The sequence below is a fragment of the Portunus trituberculatus genome, chromosome 40 (genome assembly GCF_017591435.1).
Source record: "Portunus trituberculatus isolate SZX2019 chromosome 40, ASM1759143v1, whole genome shotgun sequence".
Classification (NCBI taxonomy): domain Eukaryota; kingdom Metazoa; phylum Arthropoda; class Malacostraca; order Decapoda; family Portunidae; genus Portunus; species Portunus trituberculatus.
This window is the reverse complement of record NC_059294.1, coordinates 9952761-9972500: the sequence shown is the minus strand read 5'-3', so window position 1 is coordinate 9972500 and position 19740 is coordinate 9952761. Positions and strand designations below refer to the sequence as shown.

Genomic DNA, 19740 nt, shown 5'->3' with positions numbered 1-19740 from the left:
TCTAGGAAACACTTTTCTCACTCTAAGAGTTAGTTAGCTTAGTGAGGTGACCATCACAACAGTCCTCCTCTCCCTTTCCCTCCCTCTCTCCCTCTCCCTGGTGCGGTGTGGGCTTCATGGCTGTACCTCGTTTGTTTATGGTTTGATAGCTTGTGTTTCGCGGTGGGCCTCGTCCCCGCCGCCCCGCCCGCCTGTCTGTCTGATCGCCCCTCCTTATGGGGACGCTGGCCACCGTCTTCCAGATAATAAGGGTCCCAGAGTGTCGTAAAAGTGACGGCGTGATGGAGGGTACGAAACATGACCTTGAAATCTTACGTAACTGAGGAATAAAGACGCTAATTTCTTTCTTTTTCTGGCTTAAAGTAAGGATTCCCAGTAAATGACATCACCAAAGTCATTTTCTATTCAGAGACGATCCAGCGTTGCCAGAAAGTGTAGGTCCTGAAAACTTGGAATATTTTGGGATATAGGCACTGATTTATATTCTGGTTTAAAGCAATTGTTTTCTTCTGGCAAAGCGAGGATTCCAAAAATACCAAAAAATTACTAAAACAATTTCTAAAGATGACTTACCATTGTCCCTCGAAAAATAAAAAGGCTTCAAAAATTTACGCAAGTGATGAAAATGGCTAACAGTTCAAATTTATTATCGTCAACTTGAAAAAAAAAAAGAAAAAAACACCCTTACCAACTTCTAAGGAACGACAAGTCAAGTACCTAAAAAAAATAATGACCAGAAACACAAAAAACACACTGGAAATTTCAAGAGCGAGAAGGAAACAAGTGAACGAAACACAACACTGGCGAGTGACAATATACGCGTATCTTGGGTTAATTAAGAGACTGACGAGGGTAATCAGAGACGGCACTTGACTTCACCCGGTCACTTCCTCCAAGGGTGCGGCTGAAGGCAAGGGAGAGGGAGAGGGAGAAGGAGAAGGAGAGAGAGAGAGAGAGAGAGAGAGAGAGAGAGAGAGAGAGAGAGAGAGAGAGAGAGAGAGAGAGAGAGAGAGAGGGAGAAGATGGGAGGAGACATGGCAGTGAGGGTGGAGAGGGCATTTCCTGCAAGACGTCTGGCTAAGATAAGGACAGAGAGAGAGAGAGAGAGAGAGAGAGAGAGAGAGAGAGAGAGAGAGAGAGAGAGAGAGAGAGAGAGAGAGAGAGCGTGTGTATGTCTACCTTTAATTTTCCTTTCAAAAGTACACCACGGACCTATTCACAACAGACCTATGATGCAAAAGTACTTAGCGTAGGTAGAGAAAATCCATGATGTACTGTATAGGACGCTAATAAAGGGACTCCAGCTAAAAGAAAACGCTAAACACACACTGGAAGAAAGTACTGAAGGTTACGGAACTTGTAGCCGCGACTGTACATCAAATACCGATGGGAAAATATGAACATTTCCCGCTGTGACTTCTTCTCTTTTATGGACGGCAACTGTTTGTGATTTATGGCGAGTCAAAGGGATCAATTACACCTTGTCCCATACATTCTCTATGGGGAATAATTCATCAGTGTTCCCTGATGACGCCACAGATTACCCCAAGTTAGGAGGAGAGTGGCCCGGCGAGTGGTGACTGGTCGTTTGGTGGTTCTGACCCAACTCCCTCACATGTTTAGTGAGTATTCAAAGACACTCTGCTTCTCCACCACCACCACGGCTATTTTCAAAGGACATACATTATCTATTTATCTTTCTTTTTGCCAGATATAAAATAAGAGTGTTGGTATGATGTTTTTTTTTTTCTCTCTCTCTCTCTCTCTCTCTCTCTCTCTCTCTCTCTCTCTCTCAGAAAACACACAAAAAAAAGCAAAAACACATAAATAAAGCTGTCTAATTAATACTAAATTCCTTACTAAATAAACAGAAGTAATGAAAACACACACACACACACACACACACACACACACACACACACACACACACACACACACACACACACACAACACCACCACCACCAAACCAACTACTACCTAAATTATTCTACACACAAAGTAACAACCAAACAAACAACCCACCTTGACAACTGACCCTCTCTCTCTCTCTCTCTCTCTCTCTCTCTCTCTCTCTCTCTCTCTCTCTCTCTCTCTCTCTTTACCAGGTGTTGACAGACTAAGGCCACACAGACAAGGATATGAAGCCCACCCATTCTTCTACCTATTCGTCCCTCTGCCCGCCCACCTCACAACACCTCGCCAGACGCCCAGACAACGCTAATGTCCTCGATGTGGGAGGGATAAGAGCGATACGATCACTAGCTTATCGATTCAATGTCTTCGGGATGTCTACCTCGCTCTCCTCGAGATTCACAATGCTCGTTTTCTGTGTTTCTTTTGTGATAAGTCTTCCACGTTTTCTTTAGTTGCTGTACTATGTTCCATCAGTTTCATGTCTCGTTTACTTAATTTGTTACGCTTCCTTTTTCTCTCTCTCTCTCTCTCTCTCTCTCTCTCTCTCTCTCTCTCTCTCTCTCTCTCTCTCGATGTCTGTCTCTCTGTCTCCTATCACTTACATACACACACACACACACACACACACACACACACACAGAGAGAGAGAGAGAGAGAGAGAGAGAGAGAGACAGAGAGAGAGAGTCTTATCTCTTTCTTTGCCTCCTATCATTTATTTTTTTATGAGGGTTAGTCTCTCTCTCTCTCTCTCTCTCTCTCTCTCTCTCTCTCTCTCTCTCTCTCTCTCTCTCTCTCTCTCTCTCTCTCAATCAAATTCCATGTTCAGGTTATTTCATGTTCACTTTTTTTTTTGCGTCACCTCTCGTCATTTTTTTTTTTTTTTTGTGTGTGTATCGAGCTAAATATCAAACCATCTAATTACCTACCATTCAATGCTAACTTTCTCTCTACTGTTCCTCTGTGTTATTTATTCCATCACACATTCCATCAGCAGCATAACGTTTTACTACGCAGTTGCCTCGCTAACTTCCGCATTCCTCGCACCTTCGCAGCTCAGGACGCGAGAACAGGTCACGATATGTTTTTGGAACCATTCTGACTCTCGCCTCTCCTCCCCTCTAAGCCTGTCGCGTGGAGATGGCGAGGACAGATAACAGATGTAGATGGCAGGCGGTGTTGAGGTTTGACAGGAGTTTAAGGCGTTTTGTCATTTCAACACCACGCCCACTGATAAACCTGCTTTCTCCCCCATCTCCATCACCACCTCCAACCCACAAAAACACGCACATATGAAACTTCGGTCTCACCTTCCTAACGATTCCGCGTATTCATTTGCAAACACATTTTTTAAAACACCTATGCTGATTTTTTTTTCTTTCTCTATTGCTCTCTGAATAGCCTTTATTTACTCGTATTTTGTTCATTTGGTGGATTGCATGAACTTAATCACTCGGTTCTCTTAACTGACTGACTGACTAATTAGCTCAAATGTTAGTCCATGAGTGGGTTTGCTATGAGTTTCTGCTTCGTCTAGTATTCTGAAGCGATAATTCCGTTCCTTTTATGCTATTCATTTCAACTTTATCCGCTGTTATCACCCACTTCATTTATCCTCACCTATTCCCCACTCTCCTCCTCCCCTCCCCCGTCCACTCTTCCTAACTACAGGTGAATAATAGGCCGGGAGGACGAGTCTGACTTAAGGTGTGGTATTTACGCATCGCCATGAATCTTTAATGCACTCCTGAAGGTGAATGGACAAGTATGGACACCCGCTGCCGCATTCACGAGCGTATCCATACATCAGTGAATCTTATCTGACGTCATGATTATAGACACAAGATCAACAACATGGAGGCAAAATATTCAAGTTTTTTTTGTCTCTCTCTCTCTCTCTCTCTCTCTCTCTCTCTCTCTCTCTCTCTCTCTCTCTCTCTCTCTCTCTCTCTCTAAACAAGAATAGAAATATAATGACAATAACACAAACATAAGTTCATGGACCTAGAAAGAGAGAGAGAGAGAGAGAGAGAGAGAGAGAGAGAGAGAGAGAGAGAGAGAGAGAGAGAGAGAGAGAGAGAGAGAGAGAGAGAGAGAGAGTAAACAAATAAGCCAGCAGCATCCAGCAGTTAACCAGGACCAGGATCTAAACGGGTTCGCTTCCTTCCACACATACTAAGGTGAGACACAGAAGAAAGAAGGAAGGAGGAAGAAGGAAGGAAGAAGAAGTAAGAAGGAAGGAGGAAGGAGGAAGGAGGAAGAAGTAAGGAGGAAGGAGGAAGAAAGGAAGAAAGAGGAAGGAACTAGCAAGAACCACCTCCTCCTCCTCCTCGTCTCTCTCTTCCTCCTCTTTTTTTTTACTCCTCCTCCTCCTCCTCCTCCTCCTCCTTCTCCTCTCCCTCCTACTTTTCCTCCTCCTTCAGAGAGTAGTGACAGAAACGCCTCCTTATGTAGTGACTCAGAGGTTTGCGAGCGGTTGGCCAGTGTAAAAATCTATGGGAGGTAGTGAAACGTGGCGCGCGAGATCCCACGACTTTCACTCCTACCTTTTTATTCGTATGGGTCTCGCTGGTGGCCTGGGTGGGTTTATTCACGTTACCATTAATTCTTGGCCGGTTGTTGGATGGATATGCTTGATTTTAGTCAGGCAGTTAGTTTGTCAGTTACCTGCACCAGTCAGCCCACCAGTCAGTCCACCAGTCAGTCAGTCAATGAGAGAAAGTAAGAGAAATTAATTAGGATAGTTAGATCTTGTATTATTTTTATGTAATTTCACTCCCTCCTCTTTCTCCCTCTCCTCCTTTTCCTTCTCCTGTTCTTTTTCCTCTTCCTCTTTCTCGTCGTCCTCGTCCTCCTCTTCTTCTTTTCCCTCCTCCTCTTTCTCTTCTTCTTCTTCTTTTCTCCTTCTCCTCTTCTTTTTCTCCTCCCCTCCTCTCTCTCTCTCTCTCTCTCTCTCTCTCTCTCTCTCTCTCTATCTATCTATCTATCTATCTATCTATCTATCTATCTATCTATTTCTCTCTCACTGTCTTCGGGCTCTCTACATTTATATTGTTATCATGTCTCTTTTTTCTTATATTCTTAATTCCCACAAGTCAAAATTCTTAAAGTTTGCGTTTCATTTACAGACGTTTTCATCGAGAAGTTTTCTCTGGTTTTTAATGGATAACTATTTTAAAGATACAGGTAATCTTCGCTGCCGCTGTTGTTGCTGCTGTTGTTGTTGCTACTACTGTTGTTGTTGATGTTCCTCCTCCTCCTACAACCTCATCTTCCTTCCCCTCCTTTTCTTGCTCCTTCTTCTCCTCCTCCTCCTCCTCCTCCTCCTCCTCTTCCCTGTTCTACTCCTCCTCTTGTTATAATAAGGAAACAAATAGAAACTGGCTAGTCAGTACAAAAACATTCATGAAACACTAACCCTTTAAATCCTGCCACCATCATTCTGCTGAAAACTACGAGGCCCAAACGAAGGAAAAACAGACTGAAAAAAAAAGTGAGAAATGTCATAAGATACATTGCTAATGACTATAATGTTTATATTTCATTTCAATGTAATTTGCACAGACAGGGTATAACTAGATGCTCAAAATATGTAGGACAGCTCACGTGGCCACGGCCTAGATAAAGTACTGACCAGCTGACTCGCAACTGTTGTAATGAGTGGAAGAATTCACGTGCAGAATGTATCCTTGGGGTTTCCGCATGGAGTGAAGCTTCTATCCGTCAACAATGTTATATTTTCATCCTCTCTCAATCTCCATGCTGCCTCTGGAGTGGTTAGGGGTGAGGAGAGGAGGTCGTGTGGGGCTAGTAAGAGGGGAGAATCCTGAGCTATTCAAGATTCATTATAGCGATGAAGCAGGATACAACTTATAACCCGATTATACATCATAAATAATTGTATATATGCATTAATTGTCTTTCAACTACAAATATGTCAACGCAGCACCCTCCTACAGCCTGCCAAACACTGGTGACTGCTTATAATTTACTGTATATTTATGAAGTATTGTAACGTACCTTACCTCAGGCTCTCTTGGCATAATAATTACGCTTTCAAGGAGGGATTGTGTCAGTCATGAGCAATGTCACAGAAGGAAATCATCAAGCCACCGCTATCACAGCCAATCACACAGATCACGACCACTCGTTGTTTACTTTCTGCCGGACACGGTCTGGTTATTGAGCATGCGCGAGCCTCCGATAATCTTGCCAAGGTACACGACACAACCACAGACTGCCTCAAGCCCAATATTTACTCCCGGAAACAGTTATGTTAGCATGCTTACTTTTATTTTCCGTTAGGAAGAAATGACATAAAACTGTCTTGCCTCTTGTGACACGACGCGTTGATGTTATCCACCACCCAAAATCTCTCTCTCTCTCTCTCTCTCTCTCTCTCTCTCTCTCTCTACTTCTACAACAACATAATTGTTGCTATTACTTCTACTACTACTACTACTACTACTACTACTACTACTACTACTACTACTACTACTACTACTACTACTACTACTACTTTTGCTACTACTACTACTACTAATAATAATAATAATAATAATAATAATAATAATAATAATAATGCTGTTACTACTACTACTACTACTACTACTACTACTACTACTACTACTACTACTACTACTACTACTGCTACTACTACTAATAATAATAATAATAATAATACTACTACTACTACTAATAATAATAATAATAATAATAATACTACTACTACTACTACTACTACTACTACTACTACTACTACTACTACTACTACTACTACTACTACTACTACTACTACTATCACGATCATTACAAAACCCAGTGTTTGCCTGGAGAGTGAGCCGTACCCAAATGTGATAATACATTTTCTTTATGAGCGGATAAAATTCCTTCCTGTCTTTTATAAAAAGAGTGCTAGTCAGACACACCACTAAAACATCGAGGCTTACACGCGAAATTGTTGGTGGAATCTTCAGTCCTTGCTGACGCGATGAAAGATTACGGGGCTAAATTATAAAATAGATATCATTGACGTGAAATGGATAGTATAAAAAAAAGTTATTGTCATATTGTCGTTCCTTTTATGGTCTGTTAATATAATACAACCAATGTAATGTCCATCATAGCACGTTCGTCTCTCGCACAACCTCCTTAGCTAATTGCATAGCTGGGAGTGAATCATCATGGCAGAGGCGCTGACGAGGCGAGGCCGCTCCATTCATCGCAGACTGCACCTATTTGTCAGGATCTATACTCTATATTATTCCTGGTGCTTTTAACTTTTCTGGGAAGCCCAAGCCATCGAACTCTTTCTTGTCAGCATACGTATTTTGATTTATATTTTAGTGACGTTTCCTGTACAATCAGTCGATACCGTCACGCTACAAAGAGCACTCAAAGACTGCTATAACATGATTTAACAAGAACTCGCAGGAGACAACCATAGTATGTTTTTCTTTCATTTATAGTGACGTGGACTTTATAATCAATCGATAGCACCACGCTGCACAGGACACTCCATTAAGTGCCATGCTATCGTATGACTTTCCAGGAACTCGCAGGACATGGTTTATTACCTTTCAAGACGACCATAGTGCCTGTCGTTATGCAGGAACACCTATAACGTGATGCGCGAAGGCCGCTTGTCACGCGATGGGACCCCAAAGAAGGAGGACACCACATATGTATCAACGCCCAGTGCTTGAGCTGAGGCTCTTGTCTGTGGTCTCCGCCTTAACACGCCACCTAAACCAGTATTTTCCAGTAAGTCCTCGCCCACACGTTACCAGTACACAATGGCATATTCGCAATGTTCTCCATGTCATGTTCACGTGGTCTACACAAGGATATAGTGCTTATGAGTGCACCAGAGTAGATATCTAAGACTTGCATCATTTCTCGTGTGAAGTAATGAAAAGAATATGAGCTTCTGTGAATTTAGATAACTTATGGTGTATACTTTTTGTTTTATACCATAATTCAATGGAATGCGTATTATATTTATGCGTTTGGCAAGATTCTCTTTTCCTTCGTAAAATAGAGATATAATCTTTTTTTGTTTTGTTTTGTTTCGTTTTCATGTGATGTACTGCAAATTGTTTTTCTTCCCTCTTCTTCTTCTCCTTTTCTTCAACTAAAACAGTTAGATACATGCGTTACCAACACCTTCATTAGTTGCTTAATACGGAAAACTACCTTGCTTCACTAATAGCCTGTTGCCCTCTTTCACCACACTCCAGTAGTTACGTGGGTTATCATCTGTGAGACTCATTCGCACGCAACCCAAATCCCGATGATCTTGTGAAACAGGCGCCCTCACCCTGTCACGTGTGTCGTAACTCTCTGCACGATGCGTTCAATACGAGAGAGAGAGAGAGAGAGAGAGAGAGAGAGAGAGAGAGAGAGAGAGAGAGAGAGAGAGAGAGAGAGAGAGAGAGAGAGAGAGAGAGAGAGAGAGAGAGAGAGAGAGAGAGAGAGAGAGAGAGAGAGAGAGAGAGAGAGAGAGAGAGAGAGAGAGAGAGAGAGAGAGAGAGATTATTAAATTCAATTAGATTCTTGTAATGACATGATGTTCTCTTTTCCTTCTCGTTATACTACACAGGATTTCGAAATAAAATCAGCAATTTATATTATTTACTTTATCAGTGAAGCAAAAGATAAATGCTAAAAAGTTTTACACAAGCGTCAATTTGCATCATTGACTTTTATCTGTCGTACGATGTTTACCTTCCTCCTCATTTAACAACATGCCAAGCCACACAAATAAAAGAGTCACGGTTAGCGCATCTGCAGCTTTTCACAGGAAACCATTATCTTTACTACAATATCATATTAGATAGTAATTGATTACGATAAATGTGTGAGTTGTGATAAAACATAATTGAACACAATGATTCATCCTCGTGCGTCAGTCGCCTGAATTCCGAAGAGCATTCATACCAAGAAGAGACATGAATATTGCATTACTACTATTTGAGTGCACTTACATACACACAGAAGGTGAACTGAAACATGTGTGTGTGTGTGTGTGTGTGTGTGTGTGTGTGTGTGTGTGTGTGTGTTTATCTGTGTGTGTATTCGCCATCCCAATATCGCCAACTGAATCACTACCACTGCACAAAAGATTAAAGTAATTTTCGGCTCATTAAAAGATTTTTCATCGCTTTAATCCCCACAATCATTTTATTCCATCTTGATATGACCTACTCGAGCCTCTGCTGAGACTAGTGTAGGCTGTGTAGTTACATCAAGGCCTTTCCGTGACTGTCCGTGATGTTAGGATGAGCTGTCAACAATTCTGGATGTAACAACCTGGCTGGCAGTCACGAAAAAAAGACTTGCAAGATTGATTCAAGAGCAATTTTGTTCTTTCCCTTTACAGAGACAATAACAGTGAAGTTGCTAAATAGATATAATTGTATCAGTAATTTGGCTACATTGATCATCTGCGAAAATGTGTGTGTGTGTGTGTGTGTGTGTGTGTGTGTGTGTGTGTGTGAGTTTGGGGAGGCGGGGTGGGGGTGGGTGAACAGGATAACATGCATAATAGACTAGAGTTCAAGGCCATAGGTGATCAGGAAACAAAAAGCTGGTGATACCACAATCACATTCACCGTGCTGGCGGGTGACTCACCCTGCTCGTGACTTTCTTAACTCAAACACAAACAGCGACAACCAAGACATCGATACACAACACCCAATACTCTTCACGGCAGTGTTCGAGCCTCCCGCCATCTGAACATTCCGAAGCTTGTAACGTGAAGACTCCGTTTGTTAGTGTCACGAATAAAATTAATTCGTCTGAGGGTTACTTCTTTCAAGAAGCGTCACCAACAACAATAACTGTCATGTCTTTATTGATCTGCAGGGCGCGGGTTGCTTGCAGTGGGAGGTTCAAATGCTACTTTAGGAGTTGCGGTGCGCAGTTCGAGGCGGTGTTTGAAGCTGTCTCTCTCCTTCTCGACCCGTAGCAGTTCATCACACCTTACAGCTTCCATGCTTGCTTCATCATCTCCACAAAGTATTCGTCCTCGTCTATAGATTTACTGACGCCAGAGTAGTATTCCAGAAACTCCTCCTTCGTTACCTGTTTGAAGGAGAAGGGCAAAAGAACACAAATTTACTTACGAAAGGAAATCTATAAAGAGAGTAAACTATATACTTGTTCTACGCAACTCCAAACACACACACACACACACACACACACACACACCTTGAGATATTGATTAAAACTACATTCACGAAAAAAAGTCGTCACTAGAAGAGCAGATCCACACCAACACGCGTTTCCATTAGTTATTAATTGGCGTTGAGATGACTGGCAAGCTTTACACACGCTCTGCAGGACAAACCAGGATACGACAAACAAATACCGCGAACACTTAATTCCTCTCCCCAACACCTGCCAACCAACAACACATCACCATGACTACGAAATATGGCTTTGAGTGACTTTGCTCAATGATTCTAATTAGAAGGGAGGTCTCCTGGCAGCCTGACACATCATAGAGGGCTTGGAAACGAATTGAAATCGGTCACTTTTTTGTACTGAGGCGCTTTTCCGTTTGATGATCGATCGTGCACCTCAATAGCAGAATATGTGACTAGTTAATCGATTACTGTACCCGACCGAATTAGATCGAGAGTATTACCTTTAATCATCTGCTTGCAATAGGTGCGTGCATGTTGTGTGTGCGAGAAAGTTTTGAGTCTTGTACACGCTCGATGGAGTATAAGAGCGATATTCATCATATCGTGTCGGTGTATACTAAACACAGTAAATAGCAGATGAAAAAATCGGATCAATGTTATCAAATGATGTGTTGTATCTTCCCTTACATGGCTTTTGTCGTTATGGTCGTATTTGGTAACATTCAAAGTAGCATAAAGATATAGTTTGAATGGACAGATAACGTAAAGAAAGAATGAAAAAACAACTTTGCATTTCATAGACCACAAAAATTTCAACATGCTTTATATTTTAAATGATAAAATTGGAAATGTCTCAAAACTTGGAAAGGATTACAGGATAGACATGTAAAAACAGTACCGGGAAAACGAATACAAGAAGTGTTGTGTAAAACATGATGAATTACCCAACACTTCCTTTAAAAAAGAATCTAGGTCGCAGGAACGAGGGACAGACGTTCAATGTACCGATCCATACACAGATGCGAGCGCCCCACCACTACCTCATTCCGCCATGGTTGCACCCACTCACCTCACCGTCCTGCTTGGTATTGCCCTCAAATCGTCCGAGGAACCTGGTGAGCACGTCGTCCTCAGACATCTCACCGGACACGACCTTCGGGTGGTTGGAGGCGTCGTAATTGCCCTTTACATCCTCCAGAGTGACCATGCCGTCCCCAGACTCGTCCAGCTTCGCGAAGGCCTCCAGTACCACCGCCGTGCGATCCTCTGTCATCTCAGGCTGCCGCAACAGAACCAAACAAACGCGTCCAGCACACACCTTGACTTACATACTCTCACTAACACATAAAGATCCCATGGAAGCATAAAGAGTTATAATATGAAACTCCCAAAATAAGAAAATCAAAATAAACTATACTAATACCACGAAACTAAATAAGTACACAAAGAACTGCTCTGTAACAAAATAACTTGGTAAACAGACGAATTCAGACTGTCAGACACGCTGGGCCTTCTACTCAGGACAAGACTCATGAAACCCAGTGATGCCAAACAAATCACTTACCCTCAGCTTGTCAAGGAATTCATCATAGTTGATGGAGCCTGTGCCGTCCTCGTCCATGGCGCCGAAGATTTCTCCGACCTCCTCCTCAGACAGCTCGAGTCCAAAGTTCTGCAGCGCCTCCGTCAGCTCCTCTAGGTTCAGGGTGCGGCTGCCGTCATCATCAGCTATTCGGAAAAGCCTGCAGAACGTAAGTTAAGACGAATGAGTGTATCTATTTTTCTTTTGTGGGACTAGTTCCTGGACAAATATTCTCTCTCTCTCTCTCTCTCTCTCTCTCTCTCTCTCTCTCTCTCTCTCTCTCTCTCTCTCTCTCTCTCTCTCTCTCTCTCTCTCTCTCTCTCTCTCTCTCTCTCTCTATCTATCTATCTATCTATCTATCTATCTATCTATCTCTCTCTTTCTCTCTCTGGAACAAAGATCACTTCGCAAAAACTCATCCATAAGTAACAAAGATTCTTCTGTGGAACACGACATTTATTCATTGTCAATCCGCAACAAAATAGCTACACTCTCCCTTTGTCCTATTTCAAATGCGTACAGTCCTTTCTCCTCAGAGAGAAAAACAAAGATAGATCACCAGAAACAGGCATTCATTCATAAGTAATTAATTATCTATCTCAGGAACAAAACATTCTAGACTCAGTATTTATTAACTACGATATCTCAGACTTTATTGCAGGCACTAGCAGATATCCTTGACTTGGCTCCCCTCGTCACCCAGCCAGCAATAGTGTATCACAGCAGAAGATAATGTAGTTAATAAGAAATTCAAAGCATTTCTGAACACGAGTCGTAGTCTGCACCTTCCAAACTGCATGATACCGTTGTAGCCGCGGCTCAGACACAGACACCGCAGCTTGTCTGTTGGTGTCTCTGCCTCACCGGCGGCTGCGAGTGCTGCCTCTTTCATTTCATCTTCGTGAGTCATGCTAGAAAGAGAAAAAGATATAGGAATTAATGTTAAAAGAGTTAAGCACACATAAGTTCAGAGAGAGAGAGAGAGAGAGAGAGAATGGAAAGGCCTATTTCGGAGAAGACTCATTCATCCATGTAGAAAATAGATTACTCTCGACCTCCGTGTGACCTTACCCTCTCCCCTCCTTCACTCACTCAGTCCTTCCGGGAACTTCAGTCAAGGCAGCATTCAGGGAAGAACGATGCAGCGATCAGGCCAGACGGGACCTCAATGTGTGTGTTACGGGTCCCTGACATGTCATGCCAACGAGAGAGAGAGAGAGAGAGAGAGAGACTTTTCATGTTTGTGTAACTCATTTTCCTACCGACTAAAATCGATTCCAATTACATCAAATAAGGAAAAGAAAAAAATCCTATTCTGAAATATGAAGAACCGGAATGAAGAAATAATGGAAGAAGAAACAATGTAATTATTCTTTTACATGATTACTCATCTTCTTTCTCTTCCTTCTCCTGCTATCAAACCTTTTCTTCGTTTTATTATTTTTTTTTATTCAATATTCGTGTTCCTTCCTTCTTCTACTACTTAAGTTATTTTCTTTTTTTTCTGTCATTTTCTTTATTCTCTTCTTTGTCCTTTTTTCCTATAACCTCACCTTTACTCACTCCCTCCTCAAGAGTTTAGGGACATTACAAACCTTTGATATACTGTACTGAACTCGTAACTTAACACTCTTTGGATTTTCATAATGATTCTCTCCAAAAAACTCAAATATAATTTAAGTTCTCATTGAAATTTTTCCACTGATGACGCAGAACCTGTGTCTAGCTATCACTCTAAAGACACCCTTGAGAACCTTAACAACGCTCACTAAAGTCTATTATCAGCAGCGGAGGTAAGACACAAACATTATCGAGTCCATTTTCAGGGACACCGCGCGTAGGTAGGCTTCCATCTTCCTTTCTCCTGCGGCCTTTGATCATGAGACAGATGCTATTACCAGAACACTATTTTTGAAAGCGCCAGCTAATCCAATCTAATAGTAACGATCTGTAAGAGACGGAAGAAGCAAAGTGGGGATAGGAGGCGAGGAGGAGGAGACGAAGGGAGGGAGGGAGAGATCGATCACGAGGCATTCCTAACTTCTTTCTTGATGCAAAAGGTTACGTGAGACTGGGATCATGAAAAACCACTTCTCGGAAATTTCAGCTTCTGATTCACCCTATCTTTCATTCAAGTCGAATTCAGTTTGCGATCTCTCTCTCTCTCTCTCTCTCTCTCTCTCTCTCTCTCTCTCTCTCTCTCTCTCTCTCTCTCTCTCTCTCTCTCTCTCTCTCTCTCTCTCTCTCACACACACACACACACACACACACACACACACACACACATATATATATATATATATATATATATATATATATATATATATATATATATATATATATATATATATATATATATATATATATATATATATATATATATATATATATATATATATATGAGAGAGAGAGAGAGAGAGAGAGAGAGAGAGATTGGGGAAACGTCTAACTATGGAGAACTCGGGTATGACATCTTGTGAAATGTATCAGTGAATTGGAGTTAGTAGAGTAGCAAGGTGGAGGAAATGAACATAGGGGAGTAGCAGGATGGATAGGGTGGCGGTGGTGCTGCAGGGAAGTGACTTACGGACGCACTATAGGAAATCAACTAAACGAAAAAGAATAACAATACCAGACACCATAATAAAAGGTACGCAACGATTTTCTTTTGTTTTGTTCACTTGTTCTCGTTTTTGGTTGGGTGCGCATATTTTCTTTATTCTAATGTGTTAAAGATTGTTGTATTGACCTCAGTTTCTATATTATGCCTTATTCTTTCTTCTATTCTATTTTTTGGTTAGTAATTTTACAAATGCACACCCTGAAATGCTTTTTTTCTGTTTTTTTCTGTTTTCTCATACTTGCAGATAATTACTTTACATTTTATAGGGATAGCAAAGACTAGAAAAATACATGTTATGGATAGAAAAACGTATACACGCTGGAAACATTCTGCTATCAATTCACTCAGTCTTCAACTAACGCTGAAATTTTATCCTGTCTTTCTTCTTAGCTTATTCTTGTGAAAACGTATCATCTTTCATTATTGATAGGGCTTTGTTTTCTTAGTCTGGGAAAAAAAAATATATGCACTTGACTTGTGATATGAATAACAAAGATTTGTAGAAATTAGCGCTGAGATTGTGGATAATTGGTATAGATTTGCATGAAAACACGGTGGGGAAGCGGAGCAGGGAGAATACAGGAAAAGAAAACTGTCCATTAATTTATTCTTTTCTATATGTGTTCTTGTGTGCTCTACCTACTTTGATCCCCTGTCCCCATTTCTTTTTATCATTCTTGTGATTTAAATTTTCATCATTGATTTATCGCATAAAACTCTAGTTAGCATATCCTTTAAACTATGTATCTGCCAAGTTGACGTCCACATGTAAAGCACTGTCCTAAATAACACACTAGCGCGCGCGCACACACACACACACACACACACGAGAGACGTGACAGTCGTTGCCTAGCGACCATCAGACAAACATTCCGTGACACACAAAGCCTGACTTCACACCTCACTTCTTCCAGACCCTTCTCCTCCTCTTTTTCCTATCCCTCCACTTCTTCCACATCAACTTTCTCACGTCTCCTCCTCTTCCTCCTCCTCGTATATCACAGGTCACTCTTGCATAATCTAACATTGTATAGTTTCACATTGCCACATCATAAACTGAAATTAACCGAGAAATCTTGTCTAACTCTCTTGGATTGAGTGAAGGAAGCTAAGCCTTGAAAGTATGCACCAAAGTTATAACATTCTCTCTCAAGCCCTTTGAACATACTGTAGAGGAAATTATTGGAAGCTGTCACAGAGTGCATGAGTATTTTGCTACTAGTGACAGTTTGCTCATACAATTCGATTTTAGTAATCTTTTTTCATCGCTGTTTCTTCTCTATTACGTATTCCATCTCTCCACTGCCCTTCTCTGATCTCGCAATATTGTACCTATTTTGGAGCTATTTCATCGTTTCTTCACGTGATTAATTTACTACCTAACACACACACACACACACACACACACACACACACACACACACACACACACACATACACAGTGCCACGAAGAATATCTATGTTCACTAATAATTCATCTTTACATGGTCTCATACAACACAGTCCAATCATCTATAGCCAGTTTCATTTGCAGTAAAGTTCCTTCTTTCCTACCTTCTATTGTTTCGTATTTTATTTTTCAATACCAAAAAATGTATTTTTCTTTAAGTTTTCTTGAGTATATATGAAGACGAGATTCATTCAGCTCCCTAAGCTCAGCAAATGTTTTTCATGCTTCACTGCTCACCAAGATATGAACAGCATGTTATCATCTATGCCTCTCACTATTCCAGCCCTACCTGCGCCAGCCCCGTCTTAACGTGACGAACGTGCCTCAGCAATGCAAGGACACTGCCACATGTGTTACTAGACTTGTGTACATATCTCGCAATGTTTAACGAATATAGACATGTTATGAGCTTCGATAATGTGTTTGATATGGACTGGATGAATTTTGAATTTGAAACGGAACACACATGAGATATGCTTACTGTGACATCGATAAAAGAAAAAAAAAAAAGATAGTACTGCACAAGTTATTTAGATATATACTTATATAGGTTTGCATTTGCATCGACATGATATCATGTATCCTATTTCTACAACGAAGATGCATGGTATACTTCCTATGACAAATGAATAAATAAATAAATAATGTTAACGTGAGCGATAATAAATTTGAACATTATAAACTTACAAAAAAGTACGTAACCTTCGCCACAATAAACCTAATTGTGCATAACTTGTGTTGTCTACGAATTAAGCTGATATCTTATAAAAGCCATTTCTTTGCTGATACCTTTAACCCACCTGGAATGAGTGAAGGCAGGAGGCGGGGCAGATGACTAGGCAGCGCGGCGGTCAGGCAATGTGTGGTGGGTGGGAGCATGGAGTCGTGGACGGCGGTGGCTCGTATTCCACAGCCCGCTTTAAACAGGTTGCCAATCACTTCGTCACTATCGTCCTTAGACTGCTTTGATAACTGTAGCAGTTAACAATAACTTGCGTAAAAAATTACAAGTGTTTTCATACAATGATAATCATTGACGACTGCGGTATGTCTTACTAAATCAGTACATTTTGTTCTCCTAAATATCTATAAGTACGCGAACATGTTAGAGTATGTATGTGTCTACTTATCTGTATGTCTATCTGTTGGGATTATAAGTTGACAGGGAGAGGTGTGTATGTCCGTCTGTCCGTTTGTCTAATTGCTTATGTCTGTCTCTCTGTTTGTCAGTCTGTGAAATCTTACGGGATTTTGAGGGTGTTTTTACATTATGAACAAGGAAAAGCACTCTTCAGAATCTTTATCTATCTGAATCTCTTTATCTAAATTGTTTCTGTTTGTTTGTCTATGACATTATACGGTTTTTCAGGGTGTTTTAAATTAATAAATAAATAAATAAATAAATAAATAAATAAATAAATAAATAAATAAATATATATATATATATATATATATATATATATATATATATATATATATATATATATATATATATATATATTTATTCATTTATTTTTAGTACTAATAGTACTACTACTATTAGTAATATATATATATATATATATATATATATATATATATATATATATATATATATATATATATATATATATATATATATATATATATATATATATATTACATTTCATGAAATAAAAAAAAAACATCTTGTAGAACGATGAAAGTAAAAACATACAAATTTATGTTCATATTTAATTTTCATGATTTATTTAAAAAGAATTGAAACAATAGTGACTTTGCCATATAGCGTATAAATAAGATATCTTTGGAAAGAAAAGTAAGAAAACTGAGTACATATTTTCAAATTAAAATGGTTGCTCTTTCTAAAAAAAATAGTGTATAAAGTGGTGCTCTGACCGAATGAAAATGGATAATTTTTGTTTCTGATTTTGATAAAATGAACAGGTAAATAAACAAATAAACAGAAACTGCATGCCCAAAACATGGTTTATCATTGTAACTTTTGCTTGAACTTATTACTAAAATCATTATTTCAAAATTATTTATAAATCGTATGCTCTCCACCCCAATTGTGGTGTTCTGAACAAAACAAAGGCGATTCCTGAAAATGTGATTTTCTATTAAAAAAAAAAAAAAAAAAAAGTCAGCTGTGACTGGCTATTAGGCTTCAGTGAATGCTATTGCACCATTGAGATCTACAGTTTGCTCAGTCAACAGCTGCTGTATTCTCTCATCAGATAATCCAGAGGGATGTGACATGACAAATTTACCTATCAAAAAAACCAGAAGAAAAAAAAATAATAACTATTACACACGTATAACGAGAGAATAATTGTACCAAAACTCTTATCAAATCCCAGAGAACATATTTAGCATGAGTTAAAGGCACTAAGGTCCTGTATATCACATATACAGGCCTACAAACAATGTTTTCCCCTACGTAGGGTGAGTTAGGGAGAGATCGTACATGAGGACGTAACGTACAAACGCTCCGTGAGCTTATTTATGAAAATAGCGAAGTTCGTAAGTTCGTAACTCATCAGCCGAAAAAGAAAACGGAGGCGCACAGCTGACACCCGCCATTGATGCTCCACGCCGCGCGCTGTCATGACCAGGTTCGTTTTCTTGTTTTGTGCATGTCTGATGTAATATTTTGCCACTAATTTATGGCTTATAGTGCTCATGAATATCCCAGGAGTGCGATGGTAAGGTATTCGATACCAAGATATGCCTGTATGTGATGATATGACAAAGATTAAATGGAAGTGCTCCCGTAAGGAATGGCGTGGTGTTCGTTTACATTTCAATGGCATGTTGTGGACTTATCGTACAGCTTGGATTTTAAATGTACGGAACATCCTCACGTAAACTGAGTGACACTTTTATCGTCCCTAACATTGAAGATGAAGGAGATATTGAGTTTAAACAGGTGAAGGGGATTATGTTTGCTCCATTGCCAGCACCCACCCCTAGATTGAAGCGATTCATCAGATTCCAGCACTCTGGCATCCTACAATGTTAAGTAGGCCTGCCTTCATGGCTTTGTAGGATAGACCAGCCCTATATGGTACTTTTGTACTGCAGAAAAACATGTCAGTGGAATGAAAGATTGTTTAATTTTATTTTGATGATCCTCAGTGATTGGAAAAAATCTTCAATTTACTGAATATCAACATTTATCACTTTGTCATCCTATAAGGATTAGAATGATGATTTCTTTTATAATGTTTAAGCAGTGTGATGTGTACTACGTGTAGGATGACCTGCTGTGATTCAAACAATTTGATACTCAATATTTTTGTACAATATAGTTTGATGAATAACCTTTCACTTTGTGTTTCAACATGCAGTGTTTTGTAGGTACATATCTATGTTGCCAATCACTTTGAAATCATCATTGGAGCCCATGCAAGGGAATGGGAGGGCAAACTGGTAATATATTTAATTGTTTATATATATAAAAAAAAATTTCTGAGGGACCTACATGCCTGTACAGATTGTCCACACCTGTGGACGATCTGTACACTTTAGTTTTTTTTTTTTTTCTTGTCTTATTTTCACCCATTAATATTGTGATGCCAAAACTGTGCCATACACACAACATAGCCAAATGACTATATTTTATATTAATAACTTCAACTTTACGTAATTCACTAAAGTTTTTTTTATGATTAGTATTTAAAAAAAAAAGTTGTACGATCCATCCCCAACTCACCCTATGTTCATGAGTCAATACGTATTTCACAAACGGACTTTGTGGATCCACCTGGCATCACAGCCTTTACTTAGGAAGGAAAGAGCATTGACAGCAAGGACCCCGTCTGTCCTCTTCTAAATATGATGACCAACAGACACTCGATTCAGAAAAATGGCACACTTTTTCATAACCACTAACTAGTGACTCCAGATGGAGTCACATTCCTGTTTAAGGGTTAAGGCTCTACATTCCCTCACTCACATCACTCACGTTACTCCTTGCTTCACTAGCTCACTCACTCATTCACCTACTCACACAGCCAGTCTTTTCACCACCATCCTACT

General features: G+C 40.0%; 2 protein-coding genes across 3 annotated transcripts in view; both read right to left on the bottom strand.

Moving 5' to 3' along the window:
• Positions 1-6029, bottom strand: part of LOC123516017 (protein inscuteable homolog) — a 185211-nt gene extending 179182 nt beyond the window's left edge. The window contains exons 1-3 of the mRNA XM_045275017.1: positions 5932-6029; positions 5546-5679; positions 5330-5392 (exon numbers count right to left, since the gene is read on the bottom strand). The gene's annotated coding sequence lies outside the window, so the exon portion shown is untranslated. The remainder of the gene's footprint in view (positions 1-5329; positions 5393-5545; positions 5680-5931) is intronic.
• Positions 6030-8534: 2505 nt separating this feature from the next.
• Positions 8535-16642, bottom strand: LOC123516016 (crustacean calcium-binding protein 23-like). Of its 2 annotated transcripts, none has more exons than XM_045275015.1 (5): positions 16518-16642; positions 12430-12555; positions 11627-11804; positions 11132-11341; positions 8535-9997 (listed from the first exon to the last, which is right to left on the bottom strand). In XM_045275015.1, exons 2-5 carry the CDS (start codon positions 12552-12554, stop codon positions 9896-9898), a joined length of 615 nt encoding a protein of 204 aa, XP_045130950.1. In that variant the 5' UTR covers position 12555; positions 16518-16642; the 3' UTR covers positions 8535-9895. The 2 variants fall into 2 exon arrangements, with proteins under 2 accessions (XP_045130950.1, XP_045130949.1); XM_045275014.1 differs by having other exon boundaries at positions 16507-16552.
• Between the last annotated feature and the right edge of the window lie 3098 nt (positions 16643-19740).

What these genes read in the sequence shown, in the direction of transcription:
- LOC123516016 (XM_045275015.1), bottom strand. Translation starts at nt 12,554, where the DNA reads ATGACTCACGAAGATGAAATGAAAGAGGCAGCACTCGCAGCCGCCGGT. An exon ending in GGTATCATGCAGTTTGGAAG is followed by an intron (nt 11,805 to 12,429) that starts GTGCAGACTACG and finishes TACGTTCTGCAG; the next exon opens with GCTTTTCCGAATAGCTGATG. An exon ending in ATACCAAGCAGGACGGTGAG is followed by an intron (nt 9,998 to 11,131) that starts GTGAGTGGGTGC and finishes TCCTTCAAACAG; the next exon opens with GTAACGAAGGAGGAGTTTCT.